At 33.3% G+C, this 22806-nt stretch overlaps 1 protein-coding gene across 1 annotated transcript in view; it reads left to right on the forward strand.

Annotated features, from left to right (window-relative positions):
• LOC139488817 (probable G-protein coupled receptor B0563.6) overlaps window positions 1–15076 on the forward strand; it is an 85197-nt gene extending 70121 nt beyond the window's left edge. The window contains exon 2 of the mRNA XM_071274748.1: window positions 13955–15076. Within this exon, the coding sequence (XP_071130849.1) occupies window positions 13960–15012 (1053 nt within the window). The 5' untranslated portion in view covers window positions 13955–13959 and the 3' untranslated portion in view covers window positions 15013–15076. The remainder of the gene's footprint in view (window positions 1–13954) is intronic.
• The last annotated feature ends 7730 nt before the right edge of the window (window positions 15077–22806 follow it).

The raw sequence follows: 22806 nt of genomic DNA on the forward strand, positions 1-22806 counted from the left end.
GTGTAACTCTTTCTCAAGCGTAAATCATGCATTTCTACACTAAGATTCTACTTAACTGTAACCTTAACGACCAATAAACATTACATTTTCTTGTTTTAGATTTGTTAATTCTAACACTTTTATGCGGTATATGTTTCGCTTATTCTTAGATGCTGTACGGTGACAAATAATTGTTAATATACTACGACATTTGGTCCTTTTGGCAGTCATAGAATATCTCCTCATTTTTATATTGAATGACGGTATATATTGTACAAAGTCACAATATAGACAGAGGAAACCAAATTTAATCCATTTTTTATACCATATTGTTAAATTTCCTTTTTTGAATTGTGTTGTTCCTTTATAAAACTTTCACCTATTTGAATAAGAAGCATCATTGTGTTTTTACTCAGTTATTTATGACAACTCAATGTTTCCATAAATTTCTTAAAATGTTTACGAAATTCTTTCATCGTTACAAAGATTTGGTTTTAAACATGTAGAATTGTCATAAAAACGCGATATCCCTTCCTAACGTTCACGGTTTTGTCGTTTATAAAGGATTCAAATTCAAATTTAAACACGACCCATCTGATCTTATCGATACTTTAGTATCATATTAATACTGTAGAAAACACTGTAGAAAATGCCTGTTTGGTATATAAGACCGGATAAGTGTTATATAAAGATGTATAATTTTACCTTGACTTTTGTAAGATGTAGAAAAACTGACATGGATTCTAATGAAAAATCATGAATTTTGACGTATAACGAATAAGAATAAAGTAATATGTCAGTTGTTTTCATTTGTTTGAGGGACTTTCCGTTTTGAATTTTTCTCGGAGTTTGTTATTTTTGTTATTTTTCTTTTTACGGACATTTTAAACAGAAAAGCAGGTGTACTACTTATTGGTAGTCGGAACGTTAAGGGTATAAATTAGTTGGTTGGTTTTTTTTTGGGAGGGGAGAGTGAAACTGTTGAACCTTTTCACTGAGTCACTAAAATATATGACATAACATTATAGATTGGATAGATTTAATAAAAAAATGTCATTTCAAACTTTACTTTATATTCAAGCAAAAAAGTCTTTCAATTTTTTGGGGTAATTTAAACTGATACACTGGGTTACAAAATGCTTTAAACATATGATGTACGCATTCAACTACGTTATATTAACTAGTCATCTGTTATATAAAGATAAAAGACTTGATTAAATTAGAATACAGTTAAGTATACAGCAATAAATTAAAAAGGAACCTCGTGGTAGAAGAATACGGAAGCGTATTAGCGCCACACATTATTAATTTTTTTTATTTTTCTTCCTATGTTTTCGTTGCAACGCAAACCTTTTATTTGCGTTATAACGCAAACATTTGTTTTATCTTATTTCTTATTTAAGATTTAAAGGAAACAGTAGTTATTAATGGAGGAGGCTGTATATAATAAAATTTATCACCTTTGTAGTAATTGGAAAGTGAACTGCTTGAATAATTAGATCATATCAATGACTAATATTGAGCAAAATAATATAAGAAGATGTGGTATGAGTGCCAATAAGAAAACTCTCCATCTAAGTCACTATTCGTAAAAGTAAACCATCATAGGCCGAATTACGGTCTTCAACACGGAGCATTGGCTCACACTAAACAACAAACTATAAATGTCCCCAAAAACGATATCCAAGTTACTACTAGTATATATATTACAAAGAAAATTGAGTAAATTGAGGTTATACTGTACCTAAGAAAAAAATCAACCCTGCTAATATAGCTATAACCGAATATAAATAATACTTCCAAAGTAAGCTATCGTTTGAGAACTGTGTAAAGTAGGTTACATTCAAACAAGCTACCCTTTGGCAATAAATGTATGGAATGAAGATGTTTTATTAATAAAATTATGTTCTCTCTATTCAAATTGCTACCCAAGCATCTTAAAAATACTTCATTATATTGAAATGAAAATTCAATGACTTTCTATCAAAGAATCTTGATCATATTCTGAGATTTAAAAAAAAAATTTCCTTTTTAATAATTCATTTTAAAGCAGAAAGATCATTTTGTCTTTTTGACTTGGAGGTTTCACAATTGTATGACATTATTTTTGATCTTTCAAATTTAATATGACTATATATATATACTAAACTATATCTATTTTCTTGTTAAATTATATACTTTTCTGATGCACAAATCAGTCTTAATTTATGTATAATTGCACTTCAATTATTCCATTATTCCTATGCATATTTATTATAATGATTTGGCCTTGTATGTATGTTTCTTTTTTATCTACTAGTAAATCACATCCGAAATGAATGACAGACGGACATATATACAAAACTTAATGAATAATTGAAATAAAGATGTTTGCGTTTAACTTATAACGCATTTTATGTTTGCGTTATATCGCAAAGGTTTGCGTAATAACGTTGTAACGCAAACATAGGAAGAAAAAAAATGTGTGGCGCTAATACGCTTCCGTAGAAGAATCTTTTTTCTTCAGTTACATTTTATTGGAGGAACTCCCGCTGATCTGTTTAGTGAAATAATATATAAAGAAGCCGGTACATCTGTAGGTATATAAAAAAGTTTGAAGCAGATTGTGCATCATACGTGTTGTTATCAATGAAGATTGATTTGCAGATTCCAATCAACATGATATTTGTCGAAGATGCGTAAATTTTTTGAATATGTGAATAAATATACAATTTACGTACATGTATATGTTGTCGGAAAACGTTTCATTTCAAAAGCTCTATTTCGTAGTATTAATAAGTGAACATGCTATCATTCAATCTTGGAACTGCATTAAAACCTCTTTCCTTACATTAACCAATCTCGATCCATCGTATAACACTTTATTACTCATGTTACTGTTGCATAAAAGTAAAGCTTTATTTGTGAATGAAAGGGATGTAGATACACAAAATGTATACGATTCTCTGATTCTATTAGGATGTATTCCAACTACTCGATAAAGTAAAGACATTTAAAGGTCATCTTACTGAAACTTGATGACAATTTAATCTTCGACTCTAGTAAAAAATATCAATCAGGGGCGGATCCAGCCATTTTAAAATGAGGGGAGGGGGGGTTCCTAACCCAGGACAAAGGGGGGATCCAACTACATGTCCCCATTCAAATGCATTGATCGTCCAAAAAAAAGGGGGGGTTCCAACCCCCGGAAACCCCCCTCTGGATCCGCGCCTGTCAATCCTACATTAGATCTTTCGCAATCGGTCCTTGTAAAAGGGCAAGTGTTTTTTAAGTCCGATTGAAGATAGGCCTTTTTTTAGATAGATCTTATAAAACTGAGATCGATCACTTTTACAAGTGTAAATGGAGTACCCCTTTAAATGTACAAATTGAACCGATCTTTATTTGAATTGATCGTAAGTTGGTGCAAAGAGTTCTTATTAAAAGATAAAAAATTAAGATGTTTTCGAGTTACCCGAATAGATAAGTTTATGGTACTAAGGGGATGCAACGAAGCCCCTGAATTCCATAATAAATTCAAATGTCTTAATTAAGGGCTGAAAATCATTCTAAGATTGATATAAGATTGCCTCTTGTTAAACTCTTAGCTACAAATACATAAAATAAAGCTTCTATACCGAACTGTAACTAAGGTAAATGATCTAACCAAGGATACAAAATCATCACAGAATTTCATAACAGCGTATATCCGTAGACATGGATACATAATAATTCAATTCAATTCAATTCAATTAAATATTTTGTTTAAGTCTCATTATATCTCTCAATATTATATAATACATTAGCTTAAGTGTAATAATATATTATAGATATAAAAAGAGAACCATTCTGAACAGAATTATAAGAAACTATAACATTAAAAACATTGTAAAGAATTCGTTTTTTAAAATACGTATTTATAAGAACATTATTTTAACAGTATAAAACAGTTATCTGTCTATTTAAAATAAGATAACAGGCTTTGGCAAAGCTAAGAATCATATTAATATTTGTAAATAAAAAAAAACCACTTATTTCTTCCCTTTATCATCAAAAGACATAAAATCAATATTAGAATGTGGCTTTACATCGATTTTGTTCTAAAAACGTCATATAAAGGATTTAATATTAAAATGTGTTGCTTCATCAAATATTTTTTTTCCTAAAATCGTCATATAAAGGACATGATAAAATAACATGGGCTTCATCTTCCTAAACATCATTACAATTATTACAGACCTGATCCTCTAAAAGTAATTTTTCAAATCTCCCCGTTTGGATTCTTAGTGATGTTATACCACCTTAGTTTATCTTTTTTACCGTTAAAAACTCCGCAAAAATTCCTCCGTGTACAGTACTAAGTCGTACTTTTGCAAATTTAAATAAATATGCCAAATATACCAAAGGAACAATCAAGCCTAAAAGTTGAAAACGACAATGGAGAAAAAAGAAAAACGACGACAGAGCAAACTACGGAAGCCGATAAGGGCCATTCAAAAAAAAATTATGTCGTAATTTCGACAAAACATGTCGTTATAACGACATTGCTATGTCGAACATGTCGTTTAGCGACATCGCTGTGTCGTAATTTCGACATAACATGTCATAATTATGACATCACTATGTCGTAATAACGACATCACTATGTCGTAATAACGACATCGCTATATATATAAAAGAATATGTATTATGATTGCCAAGAGACACAGAAATTAACAACTACCGGTCATCATAATACCCTCAATAATGAGAAAAGCCTCCGATAATAGTCGGCTATAAAAGAGGGACGAAAGATACCAGAGGGAGTCTCAGAGCCCCCGAAATGACAGCTGTTTAACAATTTAATTCAAAGGAGTAAAAATAACGGTTTTAATAATGTACAAACAAAGACAAAAAAACGAATATGTAACTCAGCAAGAAATGACAACCACTGAATTACAAACTCCTGACCGCTATGTGATAATAACGACAAAACCTTATAGTTTAACTTTTCACTTTTTGAAGCGATAGGAATTTCAAAATGGTCGTCAGTAAAGACAAAGTTTGTAGCGTAAACAAATTCATCTTTTTTTTTTAGACTTATGAACGCTGGTTTACTCAAAAACTGAAACTCTCCACAAGAAACCAAATGACACAGAAATTAACAAGTATAGGTCACCGTACGGCCCTCAACAATGATCACAGCCCATACCGCGTAGTCAGCTATAAAAGGCCCCGAAATGACAAATGTAATACTGTTCAAACGAGACGAAAATCAAATATAATAACCATCAACAAACGACAACCACTGAATTAAAGACATGAGACAGACACATACAGAAAGAATGTGGCGGAGTTAAACATGTTAGCGGGATCCCAACCCTCCCCCCTAAGTTTGTAGGAATAGTTGTCCTGGGGAACAGTGGTTAAAAGAACTTGGGGTACAAAGTTTTAATAGGGCTTCAATGGGGAGAACGCTTGAAGAATCTCATTAAGAACCAACAATAGCAATGCAGTTATAATTTGCATCAAGCCTCAGTAGTACATTAAGATTCAAGTGTGTACAAACGAAGGTACAGAGATCCGTGGGTCTAAGCACTATGAGTCAAAAATTTAACATAGTCTTTATTGGGAAAAGCTTGGGGACAAATTCATCTTATTCAGAACCTGCAATGGAAATGCAGGACTTCATAATTTACATAAATCTGTACATGCCATTTATAATTAGAGGCTCCAAGGAGCTTGAATTGCTCCCTTGTTCAACTGTGTCTCATTTGACTTGATTATAAATAAAGTTCTATTATGTGCAAGTCTGAGGTGCAAGTGAATAACTTTGTTTAACCTTGATTGCAGATAGTGTTCATTATTCTAAAAAAAAATGAATTTGTTTACGCTTCAAACTTTACCTTTACTGGGGATCATTTTGAAATTCCTATCGCTTCAAAAAGTAAAGTGAAACTATAAGGTTGTCGTTATTATCTGGGTCAGGAGTCTGTAATTCAGTGGTTGTCATTTTTTGCTGAGTTACATATTTGTTTTACGGTCTTCGTTTGTACATTATAAAACCGTTATTTTTACTCGTTTGAATTACATTGTTAAACAGCTGTCATTTCGGGGACTCTCCCTCTGGTATCTTTCGTCCCTCTTTTACAGCTGACTATTATCGGGGGCTTTTCTCATTATTGAGGGTATTATGATGACCGGTAGTTGTTAATTTCTGTGTCTCTTGGCAATCATAATACATATTCTGTTATATATATAGCGATGTCGTTATTACCACATAGCTATGTCGGTATTACGACATAGTGATGTCATATTTACGACATGTAATGTCGAAATTACGACATGTTGTGTCGAAATTACGACACAGCGATGTCGTTATAATAGCGATGTCGTTATATGTCGAAATTACGACATAGTGGTGTCGTTATTACGACATGCTATGTCGTAGCTACGACATAATTATTTTTTTTGAATGGCGGCTTCCGTAGCAAACAGCAGTTCACTTAACACAAAAAAAAACTTTGCAACAAAAAACCCAACAAATTCACGTTTTTTTAGACTAAAAATTGTATAACACACGAAAACAAGATGACATACTTAAATAACTACATCTGTAGTTTAAAGTTTTACTATGAAACTACAAGTAGCTAAATAATATCACTGGTAAACAAAAACATACTCTCTTGCCACTCAACTAAACCTGCTGGTGAATTGTAATAGCGCTTAAGATAGTCAAGGGTTTGTTTCTTCTAAAGTATAGCTTCATCCAAATTCTCAATTGGAATGCATCATATTAAATCATGAGATATGAATGTTCTTCTTATTTCCGTGCAGTTAGTGTTTTCCTCAATCAAAGTCCTCAGTTCAATATAGTTGAAAAGTTGAGCGTCGGACGCACTTCCACCAACAGTGACCCAGTATAGTGTGATTGAGAAAAATCATTAGTAGTTGAGTGTACCATAGTCCTTTAGGCAATGCAGGTGCTTGACATCAAGTATTCCACATGCATAAGGAAAGTTCCACTTGGCTTGGAAGTCATAGGCAATATGTTGCCACTGTTCGGATGTCCCGATGGATGTTGTCATCTCTTTGAAGTACTCCTGTATTAAAGCTTCAAATACTTTCGGAATTAACAAGATGGTGGTGTTTTAGCCACGACAAATTAATACTTGAACTCTGCATAAAAGGCGCCATTTGTGAAGGGTGATAACCAATTTCAGTCCAGGGGCTAAGCCTTCTCTGAAAAATGCAATAGTTGAAAAAATTATAAATGTCATTCCTGCAAAATATGATACTATAATTTTACCTCCCTTTCATTAATTCAGACGAAATACTTTATTTTAGCTTGCTTTCATTTGGGTGAAATTATATGTCGTGCGTAAAAATGTCAATTTACCTAAAATTGGTGTTATATTTCTTTTTGTGTGATACACGGTTTAAAAACTTCCATAACAAACATGTATCAGCGTCCATTCCAATGAAGATTTTATAACCATTTTGGTCTTATGAGTGTAGATTCTATAACAGTTTCTCATACTGACCATACAGTGGTCGCCGTATCCATCAGTCACTGCCTTATCTAGATTTCTCGGCGCCTTTTGCTGTCTACGCTTTCTTGGTTGCCTTCTACGCTCTCACAAATATCTCAGGAGAATTTACCACTACTCTATTTCCATGAAGATATCTTGAATGTATGATTTTACTCACAGACCTTTTGTGAACTACTGAATGGTAACCAAATAAATGGAGAATGTGTCCATGGGACACTGATATTAAAAATGTACCTGCGACTGCATATAACGTTATTATAGTTTAAACAATATTGTGTTCTGAATCAGATAAATCAAGGCGTAGTATACAATTTTGATGCATGAAATAAATAGGATTCAGTAACAAACAAAATTTGCTTATATTAATCTGTCTCCTATGTCGTTATAAAGGGCCATAACCCAAGGACGATAAAAATAACGCCACGCAAGTTCGAATCTGATCTGTGTTTTATATAAGAAGTTCGTATAAGTCTCATAACATTTGGTTGTGGCAAACCAAAGTAAGAGATTGGAAACTATCTTTTGGGACTGATTTACGTACGAATGGACATGGGTAACACTAAATGCCCCCTCCGCTAGCGGTTGGGTAAAAGTCGTTAACAGGTTCAATCAAGAATTTAGTACGCTTGGTCGTGGAAATCTGAGCAATCGGGGTCATCGAGTTGTTCTGATCGGCAGTAGGAACCTAGCTTTAAGGCGAACTGTTTATATCGATTCAAAGAGAGATCGGTTTAATTTTATGCAAGTCAGCATAGGCGGATCCAGATGGGGGGGGGGGGGGGGGGGGGGGCTGGGGAGCCCGGGCCCCCCTTTTCGTGGGAAAAATTTGGTTGATTATATAGGGAATCATTGCAGCATGACTGGAGCGGCCGCCCCCCCCCCCCCCCCCCCCCCCTTAGGAAAAGTTCTTGATCCGCCACTGAAGTGTAAACTTGATCTTATTCTTAGCTGTTGTTTGACCGTACTAGATTTCAATAGTATTGCGTCCGGTTCAGTATAATTTATACCGTCAATGTTATAATTAGAGCATTTGCATTATTCACGTATCAGAATTCGTGCACGGATCGACGTTTACGGATCGAACAGATTTGTTTACAATAATGATTTCACCCCGATCTCAACTAAACTTAAATGCTTTATATAATATTTTCATCGGGACCAACTTGACTTTATTTATCCTTTCCTCATATACGTGTAATACGATACGTCGATACGGATACTTGAGCAAATACTTGATTAATGCAAATGCTCTATTAGAAACACAATAATATTAGAGGTCGGTCATTTAAAAACGTATCAGCCGTATCGTTTGCTTCATTTAAAAACAAAACTAATTGGAATCTCTTCGAAACAATCAAACATTCTCTTTCAATATTTCCGATAGTGGTGTTTTGTAAAAAAACGAATAAAGGGGTCTTTCAACTACTTTTACATGCCTTTAATAAGGAGCCAATGTAGGGCAGGTACACGAACATGGTACACAATCCTTATATAATCTAGTTAAAAAATATTTCAAGATCTTACATGTAAGGAACTTTGAATAGTGTTCATTGCGATTTTATCATAAAAAGTAATAGAAACACGAGTTGTTTTCAGATGTCATATAACTACATTTAAAAAACAGCACTGAGTATCACTCTATTTGTCAAATAACAATTTGGTTCTACGTGAGCACAAGTTAGCACACTAACAAACGATTTTACTGTATTCACTTTAATTAAAGGAGCACTAGCTACGATATATATAAAAAAATAAAGTATGATTTTTTTTAGATCAATCATTAATCAAATTGGAATATTCAAATAATAATTTGCTTTTAGCAATCAATTTCCTTTAATTTTGTTGAAATAAGCGATTAAACATAATTTTTGACTGATTCACTTGCAAGTGAAAACGTCATCATCATTCTTACCGGTATTCATGTGAACTTCAAGTTAACCCCTAGCTAGAGATTGACAACGCATGCATTGTACGTGTACTGGTTATTTAAAGAAAAAGAATGTCAACAATGAAAGTGAAACTACGGTACATCATTTGATTACTAATTCGATGCACATAAAATTATTCGTATATGGTTAAAAACAATGAGAAACATCTATTTTTAATCTATAAAATAAAATCAAACAGACCTATAAAAATCCACTTGCACGTGTTGGTTTAATCTATTCGTATCTCTATTTTTGTTTACATCGCTTATATGGTCATCTGAGGTCAAATCGATAGTTAATTAGATGGCGTCTGGACTAAAATACACACGAAACGAACCTATATATTATCTACCCCATGCTCTGTAAACTGTTTATTTTAGACTTTTGATAGTTTGGATAAATGTTTTACCTTGTTATAAACCAAATATGAGAATTTGAGTCAAATCGGTTACAATGAATTTGACAGCTAGTGCCCCTTTACTATCATGCCTGTAAACTGTTCCAACTATCCAGAATATCTTTTAAAGTTGGATTACATGTTCCACATAAACTCGATATTTCCTAATTGTTTTGTTAATTTTTGGATTAGAAATTAATCAGTTGCCCATTTGCATTATTTAAAGTACATATAATTAAAGCTCGGAATCACATACTGGGTTTTTTTTTGGTATATCTGCAGATGCGGATACGTCAACGTATATGATACGGTTGATTCGTTTTTAAATGACCGACCTCTAATAGAAATATTGTTCAGGACACTGGCTTTAAATGGACAGTTAACTATCAGGTGAATCTATGGAAAGGTACAATTGAGTTCGCAATAACAGATAGTTTCATTTTACGCATCGGTTAGGGAGCTACCATTTGATTTTTATGGGGGGGCTAGGATGAAATTTGAAAAAAATAGGCAGGACAGGAGTTTTGAGTAAAAAAAAAAGGCAGGATGAGCAACTTGGTAAAAAGGCAGGATGACAATTTGTGTAAAAAAAAGTCAGGATAACTAGTAAAAAAAAAGGCAGGACCGAATAGAGTAAAAAATAAAAAGGCAGGACAGAGATTACAACTAAAAAAAATGCTGGACAAAATTTTTCATCCTAGCCCCCCATAAAAATCAAATGGTAGCTCCCTTAGAAAATATGAAGATTTTAAACTACTTATTGGTTTCATATTTAGCTCTTTGGCGAAGAAACAATGAAAAGAAATCTCTTACTACATTCGATATTCAATGAACTATTTGGTGATAGGAATACTACGAAAGCCTATTAGGGTCACAAAAAAATAAATTTATCTCATAATTACGAGATAAATATCTCGTACTAATATCTCGTAATTACGAGATAATTGTCGCGTAATTACGAGAAAACTATCACGTTATTACGAGATATTCATTTTTTTTATCTCGTTATAACGACATAATCATTGCGTAATTACGAGAAAACTAACGCGTAGTTACGAGAAAACTATCACGTAATTATAAAATAAAACTATCAAGTAAATACGAGATAAAAATATCTTATCTCGTAACTACGCGATAGTTTTCTCGTTATTATGCGATAATTATCTAGTAATTACGCGATATTTATCTCGTAATTACGAGATAAAACAATGATTATCGCGTAATTACGCGAAACTTTTTTTCGTAACTACACGATAGTTTTCTCGTAACTACGCGATTATTATCTCGTAATTACGAGATCAAAACTTCTTATCTCGTAATTACGCGATAGTTTTCTTGTAATTACGCGATGATTATCTGGTTATTACGAGATACAAATCTGATCTCGTAATTATGCGATAGTTTTATCGTAATTACGAGATATTACGAGATAAATAGTTTTTTTGTGTGACCCTAATAGGCTTTCGTACAATACACACTGTTGATACATTTACCCGAATCATTTCTTACATATAATAAAGTTATCTAAATAGATGACATTATACATTAACCGAATTAGAGACAGTAACATAAATCTTCAAAAATGCCTACTGTCTTTTTGAGTGATATGCTGTAGTTTTGAGCATTAGTTTCCTTTTAAAATCCATTGTTAATGAGTAATTAAATTCCAGCAAAACATGATAATTAAATAAAAAGTACAAAAACTTTGATTGGTTTCCGTGTCGCCTAGAGTAAAAAACAAACTATAAAGATCGTAAAAAAGAATGAATTTGAAAATTATAAAAAAAAAAACTATAATAGATGTTCATAATAAGGTAAACATTTTCATTTTCGTACGGATAATGCAGTCTCAGATGCAGAATCATTAACTTTTCAGCAAATTACCTAAAAGATTCAATTTGTTTTAAAAATTATATAGAGTTTAATGCGACAATTGCATGTAACAGCTCGTTACGTGTGCTACGATAAATTTCATTGAAAGTGGAAAACCTGAACAACTATGATACGCAACATAATTTATCAATATGTCGGAATCTTGAACACAAATACACAAATTAAGCTTTACTTTAGTATGAAATGCAAGAAGTAAACGAATTAGCGTTTATACGACAACATATTCAAATATAGAAATATTACTGCAGACTGCAATTTCCATTATAATGTTATTACACAGTCTTTTTAACTTAATAAATGTTATAACACAGTCTTTTTAACTTATAAATGTTATAACACAGTCTGTTTAACTTATAAATGTTATAACACAGTCTGTTTAACTTATAAATGTTATAACACAGTCTTTTTAACTTATAACATACTTGATGCATCCTGCTTTTGACAGCTCTGATAATTGCATATGTTCCGCACCATATGAGTATTTGAACCATAAACGAATGGTTACGAGTATGTATACCCGTTTTGTTATAAGTATTAAGACCATATATATATTTTTAGAATAATTATTACTTTCTTTGAAGGAACACCCATCTCATTATCTGAACAAAAATAAAACGACACAAGTTATACTATCTGAATTTCTTTATATTTTTCGTGTATTTGATGTTTTACTCTTATTCAAAAAATACAATAATAGTTCTGTATAATTTTTTGAGCATGTTAGTGAGTTATTGCATCGGAAATTGGACAACAACTTTTGCTATTTACATTAACAGTTATAAGTGCTACACCCCCATTTTGCATTTACGTGAAAGAACTCCCTGCCCTCCCATTTTTGAAAGATTTTAAACTGCTACATGTAGCGAAAGTTGAAGCATATACACCGATGCTGCGAATAAAGATATGTCTTTAACAGCTTCAACTTTATTTCTCGACTCATATCCTGTAAAAATTCCTACAGCTTTTCCAATGCAGTACCTAAATTCTTCAAATTCATTTATTACACCTAGTTATAAGTTATTTCGGGAATTAGTTGGGACTCGATCTTACTATAAGGAATTAGTATAATGACATTTTCGTTATTATGCCCCATTTATGGGCATTATGTTTTCTGATATGTGCATTCGTCTGTCCGTTCGTTCGTTCGTCCGTCTGTCCAGCTTCAGGTTTAAGTTTTTGGTCAAGGTAGTTTTTGATGAAGTTAAAGTTGAAGTCCAATCAACTTGAAACTAAGTACACATGTTCTCTATGATATGATCTTTCTTATTTCAATGCCACAATATATTTTCGTTCCTAATATCACGGTCCACTAAACATAGAAAATGATAGTGCGAGTTGGGCATCCGCGTACTATGGACACATTCTTGATAAAAAATTTAAAAAAAATTAAACAACTTTAAAGTCCTCTTCATATTTGATACATACATTCAGGATTGTATTGGTTAAATTAAATCTAAAGTAAATGTAGTGTAAAATAGATATTTAAAAATTGTTTTAACTAATGCACATCTTTAAAATTCGAAAATTTTAGTATCCTATTCACCTATAAAGGTGGTACCTTACACTACCCGGAGATAACTCTGTTACATCAGCTAAACGTTTTAATCACGTTGTATTGTTAAGGAAACATTCAGCTACTCAATGATATGTGACACACTTAACTGTATCTGTCGTATGCTTTTATTGAAGTTCGACGGGATAGATGCGTTCAACACAGTCACTAAACTTTTATTTATTTAGTGCGAAAAAATCATTTATATAGCGGAAAGTGAAGTTAAAGAATACTATAACAGGTTTCCTTTAAAGGAAAATACCTGACTTGGTTAAGACAGTTATGTGTCAATTGTTGTCTCATGCACACCCTGCAAACAATGGATCTTAGAAATGAACACTCATTGGCACTCACACCACATCTTCCTATATCTATTTACTTTAAATCATCTGACGGGAGGAGAATAATATGATTAAAATCTATTGTTCTCTGATGTCTTTTAATTCAAATTCAATTAAGATGCGAAAATTTACAATGCTTTTTTACCGTTGACCTTGACTTCATTTTCTTTTAGGTAGACCAATGACCTCACATCCAAAGAACTTAGGTCTCTATCATCTATGGTTTACCAATTTATCAAAACGGAAGGGGGATAAAATTCATATAGCATCTCAGTATCGGTTCGGATTAAATTTTAGTAAAGTTTTATAATTTATGATCTAGTTTTAATTTCAAAATATATTGTCAATTTCAGATAAAATGAATGTCACATTAGCAGTTATGGAGACGATACTACTGAACGAAACAGTAGTGCACAGTCAGTTTACAAACCAATCAGACGATCACACGAATATGGTATCAATTATATGTGAAAATTATATTGGTCCAACGCTATGTGTATTTGGCATCGTTGGAAATATTCTGAACTTAATTATATTGTACAAAGGAGCTCTAAATGATTCGCCATATTTATATCTGAAAGCACTAGCATTAACTGATATGCTTGCATTACTGTTGTCATTTATACATCTCACAGTTTCTAGAAAGTCTAACTTGTATGGATGGAAGTTCTTTGATGCATACTTTTTCTTTCCGATTGTCAACTCCTTAACTGCGTCAAGCGTTTGGTTAACTGTTGGAATGTCAATAGATAGATTGCTCTATGTAAAAGCTCCTTTGTGGGCTCGTGCTCAATTTTCCTTAAAGAAAGCTAAAGGGAGAATCATATTAATCTTTATCTCAACTTTTCTAATGACAATTCCACGATTTCTATGTTACAGTCTCGTATACACAGAGGGACAACACCGTATTAACCCAACCGAATTTCGATCGTCTACTAATTATAGAATTTATGATATAGCATGTATTGTATTTTTTCATGTTTTACCATTAGTTATCTTCACGTTGACTAACACGTATCTGATATGTGCTGTTCAAAGAGCGAGGGTTATTAGAAAGGAATATGATATCAGGAATAACAAAGAGAAGGAATGGCAAATTGATCAGAGACGATTCACAATAACCCTCATTAGTATTGTAATGATGTCTATTATAGCAATCTTACCATCAACGATTGGAGATTTTACTCGTCTTCTGCATATTTCTCAATCACATTATCAAACACTTCGTCAAATCAGCAATATTCTTCTTCTATGTAACTTATCAATGAACTTTATTTTATTCTGTGCATTTAATAAACGATTTGTACGTGGAATGAAATCCGTGTTTGGTGGTAGCTATACTAAGGTCAAGTTTTCAATCAGAAGAACAAAATCATTTGGACTTTCAAAAACTGAAACAAACGTGTTTTGATTTTACTTTGTCAATAGTTACGGAACGGAATTCATTCCATTGTAGAATAAGTGATAAAACTTTATATCTGATTACATTCCTTTCGTATAATACACTTGTCATGAACCAGTTCTAAAACAATGGAAAAGACCTGACATTTCGTTTGAATAAGAAGTACTGCTACAAGTTTGTTACGATATTTCTCCACTCGGAACAGTTAAAAAAAAGATCGAGGCTTCCCTACCTTTTTATATCATTTAAATTTAACTGTTGAGATTTGAGAAATATCGTAATAAATGATGTTTATCTTTCATTTTCAAATATTTGCAGAAATTTGTGTTCTTTATACATTGTATGTGACATGGTAGCCTGTTTCATGACGTCACAGTAGGAAATTCAGAAGAAACCAAAAAAATAACTAAATGCCTATTATACTATTTAACGAGAAGACCTCATTTTGTGTGTCGCTTCTCTTCTTTCCACAATAAATTAATCATCATGCTTTTGTGTCCTATATGTACAGTGAATAGATGCATTTGTCATCCATTCATATGATTATTCAGATTGAGTCATTTTGGGAGAAAAACGAGAACCATAAGGCGTCCGGATGTTGTTCCGTCATTGGACGAAATTTTAAGTCAGATTAGACTTCCGGTTTGCGTTTTTCATTATACTTTGAACATACATATACTGCGAATAAAGTGTATTTTCTATCATTCAACTGCGGTCACAGGGTTTATTTAATAGAGAGGTTCTGTATAATATAACATGACCGCCGTGGATCGATTAGTAAACTGAAAATCAATAGTGAAAGTAAAAAGCAAATACACTTTATTTATAGTAATGAATGTTCATAATATACAGATAAGCGCATATTCATGTGTAATAAAATTAATAGAAAAAAGTGGGAATTTTGGAGAGAAAAAGGAGGAGCCGGGCTAGAAAACAATTATCCTGTCCCAAAGTACCTATGACTTTTGATACCTTTTTCTGAAATTCTCCAGTCATTAAATCATTTACAAAAATTCATTGATTACAAAAAAGAATATGTTCTATGATTGCCAATGAGACAACTGTCAACAAGAGAATAAAATGACACAGAAATTAACAACTATAGGTCACCGTACGGCCGTCAACAATGAGCACAGCCCAAACCGCATAGTTAGCTTTAAAAGGCCCCCAATGACAATGTAAAACAATTCAAACAAGAAAACTAACGGTCTTATAAATGTACAAAAAATGAACGAAAAACAAATATGTAACACGTAAACAAACGACAACCACTGAATTACAGGCTCCTGACTTGAATGTTCATAGTATACTGAATGTATGTTCATATTGAAGTTAATAGAAAACAAAAATAATGGGAATTTTGAAAATAAAGGAGGAGGGATAAAATAAAAATAAAAATTCTGTCCATAAATACCTGACTTTTGATACCTTTCCTGAAATTCTCGTCATTAAATCTTTTACAAAAATTCTAGCCACAACATTTTACATAATTTCATTCACGCCCTGAATGCCCGCGATTTCGCGGGTGTGTTCCAGTTGACCAATAATTTGCCGAGAATAGTTATTTCACTAGTGGTAGTGAAGAGAACACTTTTTCCACAATCGGTTGGGAAATGATAAAATAAAATGAGGAAAACAAAGGTTGAGAAACAAGTTTGAGTATTTATCTGTTTTATAAGTTTTACTGATTTTTAGCTCACCTGGCCCACAGGGCCAAGTGAGCTTTTCCCATCACTTTGCGTCCGTCGTCCGTCGTCCGTCGTTGTTAACTTTTACAAAAATCTTTTCCTCTGAAACTACTAGGCCAAATTCATCCAAACTTGGCCACAATTATCTTTGGGGTATCTAGTTTAAAAAATGTGTCCGGTGACCCAGCCATCTAACCATGATGGCTGCCACGGCTAAAAATAGAACATAGGGGTAAAATGCAGTTTTTGGCTTATAACTCAAAAACCAAAGCATTTAGAGCAAATCTGACATGGTAAAATTGTTTATCAGGTCAAGATTTGTCGGCCCTAAAATTTTCAGATGAATCGGACAACCCTTTGTTGGGTTGCTGCCCCTGAATTGGTAATTTTAAGGAAATCTTGCTGTTTTTGGTTATTATCTTGAAAATTATTATAGATAAAGATAAACTGTTAACAGCAATAATGTTCAGCATAGTAAGATTTACAAATAAGTCAACATGAACGAAATGGCCAATCGACCCCCGAAGGAGTTATTGTCCTTAATAGTCAATTTTTAACAATTTTCATAAAATTTGTAAATTTTTACTAACATTTTCCACTGAAACTAGTAGGCCAAGTTCATTATAGATAGAGATAATTGTAAGCAGCAAGAATGTTCAGTAAAGTAAGATGTACAAACACATCACCATCACCAAAACACATTTTTGTCATGAATCCATCTGCTTCCTTTGTTTAATATTCACATATACCAAGGTGAGCGACACAGGCTCTTTAGAGCCTCTAGTTTCAATACTTGACATACAAAACTTTTTTTTATTATAATCTTAGAAGGCATAACTCACTCAACAAAATAGTGTTCAATAGGTTTTTTTTTCGAAATTAATAAAATAATATATATATAAACTGCATGTTGTTTCATATGAAGTTAGAATTTCATAATGTAAATCCGTAGTTATCAATGTGTGTATTTATTAAGAATGGTAAATATATATAGTAGAGGGGCATTATGTATTTAAGTCCGTGCGTTCGTCCGTCTGTCTGTCTGTCTGTCCCGATTCAAGTTAAAGTTTTTGGTACGGTAGTTTTTGATGAAGTTGAAGTCCAATCAACTTGAAACTTAGTTCACATGTTTCCTATGATACGATCTTTCTAATTTGAAAGCCATGTTAGCGTTTTCAATCCCATTTCAAGGTCGATTGAACATAGAAAATGATAGTGTAAGTGGGTTACCACGCACTAAGGACACATTCTTGTTTTTCTGATGTCTCCACATGCTTTCACTGACTTGGAAAGTTTTTAAGCGCCCTATAACAAGTTCCACATATATCTGATACCCGAACGATAATTGCAAGTTTACTTTTACATTGTATTCTTTCTGATCTTGTTCAACACGTATCTCTGAGTAATGGCGCCAATAGAGAAAATGAACGGAGAGCGTCATGCAGTATTTTTATTTTACCTAAAATGACAAAATCCGGAGGAAATCTAACGCCTGGTCAATTTTAAGGCAATTTTTCCCTAATTAAATTGTAGAGCATCATTCTGTTGTCCTAGAAAACTACTGCGTGTGATTCTGATATGATTCCTATTGTCCACAAAAACCTGTTTTTGTATGCAATGCCGGTATCTGGGGGTAAAATTGTGTCTGCGGGTACTTTTGTGGTCTGAAAATGGCACGAAATTACTGTCAAGTCCAGCTTACGTTTCGGGCAGTTCATTTCATGCTTCCTCGTAGTTGTAGATGATGTGCAATCTGCGAAAAACATTTTTAAATGAACTCTTACAAGAGCATTCAAAATTAAAGATTACACTTTTTTGTTTTTGTTTTTGTAAAGACTTGGTTAGAGTTAAATAAATAAACAAAGAAAATACATGCATTAGAATGTCTATGACAGCGAGTGTTTTTCTGAATGTTTGAAAGGCAGGTTAAACGGGTAAGACTGGTTGGTTCTGCATTGTGTACAACCTGTCCTAAAGTGCTAACCACGGATAAACACACCTTAAACAAAAGTGAAACTGTGAGCTTCTGCTCGCTGATGATACCCCTGCCAAAATACTTGACGGTAAACAGGAAGTTGTTGAGTGATGAATCTGAAAACACAGCACTCGGTATAGCTGATGTATAAACCCTGTAACCAAATTTCAAAAATCCTTGTAATGTAGTTCCTGAGAAAGATGCGAAAAATTTCATGGGACGGACTAACTGACGGACTGGGGATGGATAGACTGACGGACGGACAGACAGAGATAAATCAGTACACCCGGGGGTAAACTTAAATTATTTATCCGTCACTATTGAGTTCGAAAAAAATAAAAAATAACAAATTGCTTTTATTTTTAAGGGTTGTCGAGGGCTTTTTTTTTCTCTCAGTTTTTCTTTTTTCTCGGCTTTGCTTATGGGTTCCATATATTTTCTGCTATACCCTCGCCTCCTATAAGTGTTCAAAAATATAAAAGGAAGAAATATTAAAGGTTACATTATTTTTATTCTTCACGGAATAAATGTTATGAAACATTTGTTCAATAAGGAATATTTATAATGAAATTATCTATCATGATAAAGATTTCGAAGGGACGTTTGTTATAAGAAATATATATACGCAGATAAACACAAGATGTAATTGATACGCAGGTAATTTCAAGTTTCGTATTTTTAAAAAACTTAACATAAATTTATAAAAGATTTTCATTAAAACAAATAAGTTAAAACAAAGTTTACTATTTAGATCAATTGATGACATATCACACTTACATGTAGATAGCTGTTGGAATGAATAATTGAAACATCATTGTATTTTATTCACCAGCGCCAGGCCTCGAAAGGAGAAAGTGTCCGAGATGAGGGACACGCCAGTAGAAGGTTTTACATAGACCTGAATATGAGCGAGCTAGTATTCCCCAGATTCTCCGAAAGAAGTTGGAATCCCCGTTTAGATAAAAGCGAGCGAGAATAGTCCCCATGTGAAAGATGCCAGTTCCCCGATATATAACTTTATTAACGTTTTGGAGTGAAAGGGGAGACATCCTTCCCCCTTTTCCTGCATTACAACACGTCTAATAAGATGGGTAGTAATCCACCACTATTGTCTACACACAGCTTCCATCGAGGGGTTGCTACGTTTGCCTTTGAAACTTTAATTAGGTGTCTGCATGCGGAGTTAATCCACGATCATGGCGATTTGGCAAGTGATGCCGTTGTTATTACAATTTTCTTTATCACGGAAAGTCTCCGTGGCTTTAAGCTTTGACAAAATTTTTCGCTTAATTGCAGTTACGAAGAAGAGTCTGTTGATCATGTGTGATTCTATCGTGGAATCTATAGGAGATAAGATAAATACTAATATCTTACCTCGATCCTATAGATTTATAGTGATATGTTTGCTTAAAGGACTACACGTGTTGACTATGTATATTTGATATAGGGTGTCCTAAAAAATATAGGGTTAGTTACCATACATGGTTAGTTACCATATGGGGTTAGTAAGGAGTTACTTCCCTTTCAAAAAAAAAAAAAAGACGGCACAACTTTTAAAACAACACGGTGTTGAAGAAAAAATGTGAAAGGATTCAACAGACGAAGAAATTGATGATGAAAGGTTGAAATACATTCATAAAACATGATTATTAGCTAACAAGTTGTTATCATTGACATTAAGAAGTTACTTCCCATTCAAAACGAAAAAAAAGAAATCTGGAAGTTTTCAACAGACGAAGAAATTGATACATGTAATTAACGATTAAAATTTATAAAACCAATTTAAAGCTAAAAAGTTGTTTTTGTGGGAATTTGTTTTCTGTATAGACAGATGGAAGTATGATCTTAATACTAAGTATATTGAAGACTTTTAAATCACTTTGATAGATCACTAGTAAAAATACTAATGTGAAGATAGTCGGTAAGATAAATTCGTTACACGGTGTGCTAGTGACTAAATACGATATATATGGGGTCAGTAAATTCCATATGGGGATTTGATAAGACACCATGTAACTAATATTATACTGCAACAGTTGTGTTTATTTCCTAAATATAGTAACACAGCTATATTTTGTGCAATGTCAATTCCATCATGGAACACTTTCTCAACAATCAGGGGTTCATTAAGGGATGGAAATAAGTTTGACATTTGTGTTTGTTGAAACATGTTTATTTTTAGTGAATTGGGAAACAAGTTATTGCAACCTATATTAATCCCTTCCCACTTTGCGGGTGCGAGTGCTGCCTTGTAGTGGCATTAGCCTGCTCTTTTTCGCAATCTACAAGGGTTTCTTTTACGCACAAAAGATATGGCTCTCTCTTAACACGGGTCAGCCATTTATCGTCCCCTTCCGTTTCTCAAGACCATACTCGCAAATTGTTCCAAGGGAGACATTTGTGTTACGATTTAAAAAGCTATCAATAAATTAATTGAAGTTGCAGTATAAAAACAAAATTAGGTCAATATCATAAAAATTTAAACATTTTGGTATTCGGCACGAAACTGAGGAAGGCTTAGCCTTACACAGTTTCTCAGCCTCATACAAAAAAGTTCATATTTTTCAGCCTTTGACCTACAGTGGAGATCAGTTCTAACCTCTCATAAATTCTGTCAGAATCTGTCAGGAGAACTGTTCTAGAACAGTATGTAGAACTGTCAGCCTGACACCTTTTAGTCAGTTCTAGGTTAGAACTGTTCTAGCTAGAACTGATTTGGTCAGTTCTACCTAGAACTGATTTGGACAGTTCTAGCCAGAACTGATCCTGACAGTTCTACCCTAGAACAGTTTTAGACAGTTCTAGCTAGAACTGATCTTTGGTCAGTTCTACTTCTAGAACAGTTCTACGGTTAGAATTGATTTCAAATTCTACGGCTAGAATTGATTTATAAATTCTACGGCCAGAATTAATTTATAAATTCTACGGCTAAAATTTATTTATAAATTCTACGGCTAGAATTGATTTATAAGTTTTAAGAAATATTTGTCTGAATAGAAAGGCTTCGGCAAAATAGCGATTAATATTATATAGAGTTTTGCTATTTTGCCGGTTTTATTTCAGATTTATAATCGGCAAGAGAACATGTTTAACCCCGCCATATTCTGCATGTATGTGCCTGTTCCAAGTCAGGAGCCCGTAATTCAGTGATTTTCTTTTGTTGATGTGTAACATAAAATATTTGTTTTTCTTTCATTTTTTGTACATAAATTAGGCCGTTGAATTGTTTTACATTTGTTATTCTGGGAGTCAGGATGGCTCGTTATCACATAACAAAATTAGCTGACCTCATTAACCAAATGTAATATTTGTTTACGAGTAGTTTTCATACCTCGGACGGACCTTTTTAACAAAAATCTTTTGACCACATCAATCTAAACTGACATTATTTGCTCTTTCTTCTGCAAATCTATATAGCTGCACAGTACTTCAGTTTTAATTTTAGGTCAAGAGGGACTGTACTATACAAGTTACAGCAATATTGGAAAACAATTTTGTTTGCATCAATTTATAGTGCCAGCATGCAGGGGCAGATCCAGCCATTTTAAAAAAAAAAAGGGGGGGCGGGGGGTTTCAACTATAGAATAGAATAGAATAGAATAGAATATTTTTATTTACCAAATTAGGGCCCCAGGAGGGCATATGATACAGACAATATTATTATAAACAATAACATATGCAATACACACACACACACTATATGTTCCCATTCAAATGCATTGATCGTCAAAAAAAAGGGGGTTCCAACTCCTGAACCACCCCCCCCCCTTGATCTGCCAATGAGCATGTCCTCTTTTTATTAAAAATATTGAATCGTAAACAAATATCAGTAGTTTTCATACTTCAGACTGAGTCGTATAATAAAATCTTTTGACTGCTTCAACAAAACTTACCATATTTGCTTTTTTTTTATGTAAATCTTTTTTTTTCTCGCATCAATTGAGAGTGCCAGCATTTCCTATTTTTATTCAAAATATCGCATCAGAAACAGATCCAGCCATTTTAAAAAGGGGGGAGCGGGGGGGGGGGGGGGGGGTTTCAACTATATGTTCCCATTCAAATGCATTGATCGTAAAAAAAAGGGGGTTCCAATTCCTGAACCCCCCCCCCCCCCCCCCCCCACCCCCCCCCCCCGCCTTG

This window comes from Mytilus edulis, chromosome 9, assembly GCF_963676685.1.
Source record: "Mytilus edulis chromosome 9, xbMytEdul2.2, whole genome shotgun sequence".
Taxonomy (NCBI): Eukaryota; Metazoa; Mollusca; class Bivalvia; order Mytilida; family Mytilidae; genus Mytilus; species Mytilus edulis.